General features: G+C 43.9%; 1 protein-coding gene across 1 annotated transcript; it reads right to left on the reverse strand.

Moving 5' to 3' along the window:
• Window positions 1-1,872: 1,872 nt before the first annotated feature.
• Window positions 1,873-2,268, reverse strand: ENH_00001160 (hypothetical protein, conserved; the record flags this gene model as incomplete). Its single annotated transcript, XM_013583933.1, has 1 exon — window positions 1,873-2,268. The coding sequence occupies one exon, from the start codon at window positions 2,266-2,268 to the stop codon at window positions 1,873-1,875; it is 396 nt and encodes a 131-aa protein (XP_013439387.1).
• Between the last annotated feature and the right edge of the window lie 1,461 nt (window positions 2,269-3,729).

Genomic DNA, 3,729 nt, shown 5'->3' on the forward strand with positions numbered 1-3,729 from the left:
TGGCTGATTGTTAAATAATAATAAATAAAAAACTAAAAAGGTGGAAAGGTAAATAATTAAAATGTAAATAAAAAGGTTAAGACAAACGTCAATTCGGCAATTGATGAAATAGTTAAATAATTAAATAATAGTCGAATAATTAAAGCATTGTCATTTTATTTATTTTATATTTTGACGAAAAATTAAAATTATAAATTATAAAATAAACGGTAAAAACACTTTATAATGGCTAGGCGCAGCGACGCACAAAGAGAAATAATAAATAAATAAATAAATAAATAAATAAAATAAATAGTAAATAATAAATGATTAGGCAAAAATATTAAAACAGATATAGATAAATTAATTAATTAATTAATTAGTTCCGGAAACAAAGAGCCAATAAGAGCCTGAAACTCATTTTTGAATATTTGTTTTTGTTTGTTTTATTCTTTCTTTTCAAAAAGGCCTCTACACGATTTAATGCCTTTACTTGCCGATTTGATTAATTATTTATGTACACTTATTTATTTACTTATATATTTATATGTTTATTTATTCATTTTTTTATTTATTTATTACTTATTTGTTCACTTTTTATTTTTTGGTGTCTGTACAAAAGAGAAAAGTGTTTTTTCACATTTTCACCGAAATGTTTCAAAAGTGAACTTTTACATTTTTGCATGCAAAATAAAAGCCATTAAATGGATAAAAGGCCTCGAAAGAAATATAATTATTTAAATAAAATGAATTTATCCTTTTGCAAAAAGAAAAAACGCAGAAATGGACTTTTTGCGTTTTTACCCCGAGACAGCATGCGCGGCGTCTATACAGCGGAACAAATGCATGTTGAAGTGTACATTGTTTTCAAATGACAAAATAAATGAAACATGCATTTATTTACATCAATTTAAAGCATTTATTGCACTAATATAGCCAATTTAAAGTTCTTAAATGCATAAATAAGCGGCGGACGGCTATAATGGATTTATTTGTCGCTGCGAAATTCAGGAAAAACGCCCTGGGCTGCGCACTTCAAGAAACACCTCAAAACGAAGAAATGCAGGCTTAAATGTGCCCAAATTGCGTTTAAAATGCAAAAGTTTGCAAGTATTTTAATCTGGCCAAAAGAAAATGCATTTATTTCTGAAAATTTCGAAAAAAATCGACTAAACGGCGCTGAGAGGTGCATGCAAGTCTGCAGTGTACGTACACCCGAAAGCGCATGCACGCCCGGCACTCTGAAGCGTCAAGACCCGATTTTTTTGACGCAATTTCTCCCTTAAATCTGATCTTTTGGGAAAATAAATGCAATTATTTCGATAAATGAAAAAGAGAAGGCGCTGCATGCAATTGTTTTTTCATTTGAGCGATTTTTCTCGAAATTCGAAGGGGGTCCTGTTCGGGTGTACGTACACCTCAGAGTCTGGGCTGGCTGAACTGGTAAAGAGGCTCACTCTAAGTTGAGTCTAATTTGTTTTTTATTTGTTGTTTATTTGTTGTTTATTTGTTTTATTATTTGTTTGATTATTTTTTTTCTTTTATTTCTCTCTGTTCTACTTTCGGGGGCCGCGCATGCAGCGAGTACAAAAAAGCATTAAAATGGGAAATTGATGAATAAAAAATAAATAAATGAATAAATAAACAAATAAATAAATGAATAAATAAATGAATAAACTTTGCAAACAAACAAACAAACAAAGTGAACTATAAATAAATTGTAAATAAATAAATAAAGAACTCCGAAGACCTGAAGACTGGGCGCAGCTCCCGACCAGTTGAAAACATCCCTATTCACAAACAGATCATTTATTTATTTATTTATTTATTTATCTATTTATTCATTTATTTATTATTTATTTATTATTTATTTATTATTTATTTATTATTTATTTAACCTTCTTTATTGACTTCGGTTTCTTCTGCATCTGTGGGTCTGTGGGGCTCGCTGCAGGTTTCAATGCGCTGCAGCTCGAGCAGCTGCTGCTGCTGCTGCTGCTGCTGCAGCTTCGCCTTTTTTGCTGCTGCTGCTGCTGCTGCAACCCGGGGGGGCCCCAGGGCCCCCCGGCGGTCCAAACACTGCAGCAAACAGACCAGAGCAGCAGCAACTAAGGACAAAGAAATTGCAAGAAGACACATCGGAGCAAAACTCCTTTTTAGTGCATATTCCCTCATCAAGTTTGTCAAAAGAGACAAAAGTCCCGCCAAACAAAATGTTGTTCCAATTAGTCTCCCCATGTTCTGCTGCGAGAAGTAGCGGCTCCCGTAGCAGTACAGCTGCGAGCTCATGAACGAAACCTGCAGCAGCAGCAGCAGCAGCAGCAGCAGTTTTTTCACAAAAATGCCATCTCAGCAGCAGCAAAACTAAACCCTCACTATTCTTTGCACCCACGCACAGACACCTCCAGCAGCAGCAGCAGCAGCAGCAGCAGCAGCAGCAGCAGCAGCAGCAGCAGCAGCAGCACACCAGCACCAGCAGCAGCAGCAGCAGCAGCAGCAGCAGCAGCAGCAGCAGCAGCAGCAGCAGCAGCAGCAGCAGCAACAGCAGCAGCAGCAGCAGCAGCAGCAGCAGCAGCAGCGCAGCAGCAGCAGCAGCAGCAGCAGCAGGGGACCTGGAGGGCGCAGCAAACGGCGGCGAGGTACTGCAGCACGGGGAAGGTGGGGATGCGGGGCAGCAGCACGAAGAGGTAGTTGAGGCAGCAGCAGCAATTGAGGAAGTGGACAACAGCAAGAATGCCGATTTTGTCAGCAGCAAAACCCAGCAGCGGACACGGCAAAAAAGAAAAGACCTGCAGCAGCTGATTTGCTGCGTAAGCTGCGGGAATTAAGTGCTGCGTGGAAGGCACGAAGAACATCAAGTTGAAGATCATGAGGATGTAAGCAGCAGCCATCAGCAGGAAGGTTGGCTGCAGCAGCTCCGCCAAAAACGGCGCTGCTGCTGCTGCTGCTGCTGCTGCTGCTGCTGCTGCTGTGTCTGCTGCTGCGTCTGCTGCTGCTGCTGCTGCGGGCTTCGACCCCGGCTTCGCTGCGGGAACGCACGAACCCGCCACCTCCAGCTCCACGCTCCCGCCGCACTCCTGCTGCTCCTCCCGCTGCTGCTGCTGCTGCTGCTGCTGCTGCTGCTGCTGCTGCTGCTGCTGCAGCGGGGGGAAGGGCTTGTAGGGGATGAAGAAGAGGGCGAGGAGGAGGCAGGAGCCGAGTCCGGCGCATGCAAAGAGCAGCAAAAGAGTTCGGAAAGAAAAGAAATTAAAATGAATAAAAAGAATTCTCAAAAGAATCGGCAGCAGCAAAGAAATGCTTCTTGCTGCTCCGAAGAGCGACAAGACTGTGCTGCTGCTGCTGGGGAAGAGCGCAGCAGCAGACAGCAGCGGGTAGAAGCACATCTCCGAGCTGCCGCCCAGCAGCACCGCAGCAGCAGCAAACATGTTGCCGCTGCTGCTGCTGCTGCTGCTGCTGCTGCTGCTGCTGCTGCTGCCCAGCCCCAGCAGCAGCCACCCCAGCAGCGCCATCAAACACCCCACACTTGCTGCTGCCTTCGGCCCCACAGCATCCAAAACCACTCCTGCTGCAGCAGCAAAAATGAACTCGCTGGCGCTCATAATGGAGAACAGCCGCGAGACCGCGAGTTCCTGCGCCACGCACGCGGGCCGCGTGCTGCGCTGCTGCTGCTGCTGCTGCTGCTGCTGCTGCTGCTGCTGCTGCTCTGCTGCTGCTGGGGCTGCTGCGGCTGCTGGGGCTGCTGGGGCTGCT

Source organism: Eimeria necatrix, genomic scaffold (genome assembly GCF_000499385.1).
Source record: "Eimeria necatrix Houghton genomic scaffold, Enh_scaff1030, whole genome shotgun sequence".
Classification (NCBI taxonomy): Eukaryota; Apicomplexa; class Conoidasida; order Eucoccidiorida; family Eimeriidae; genus Eimeria; species Eimeria necatrix.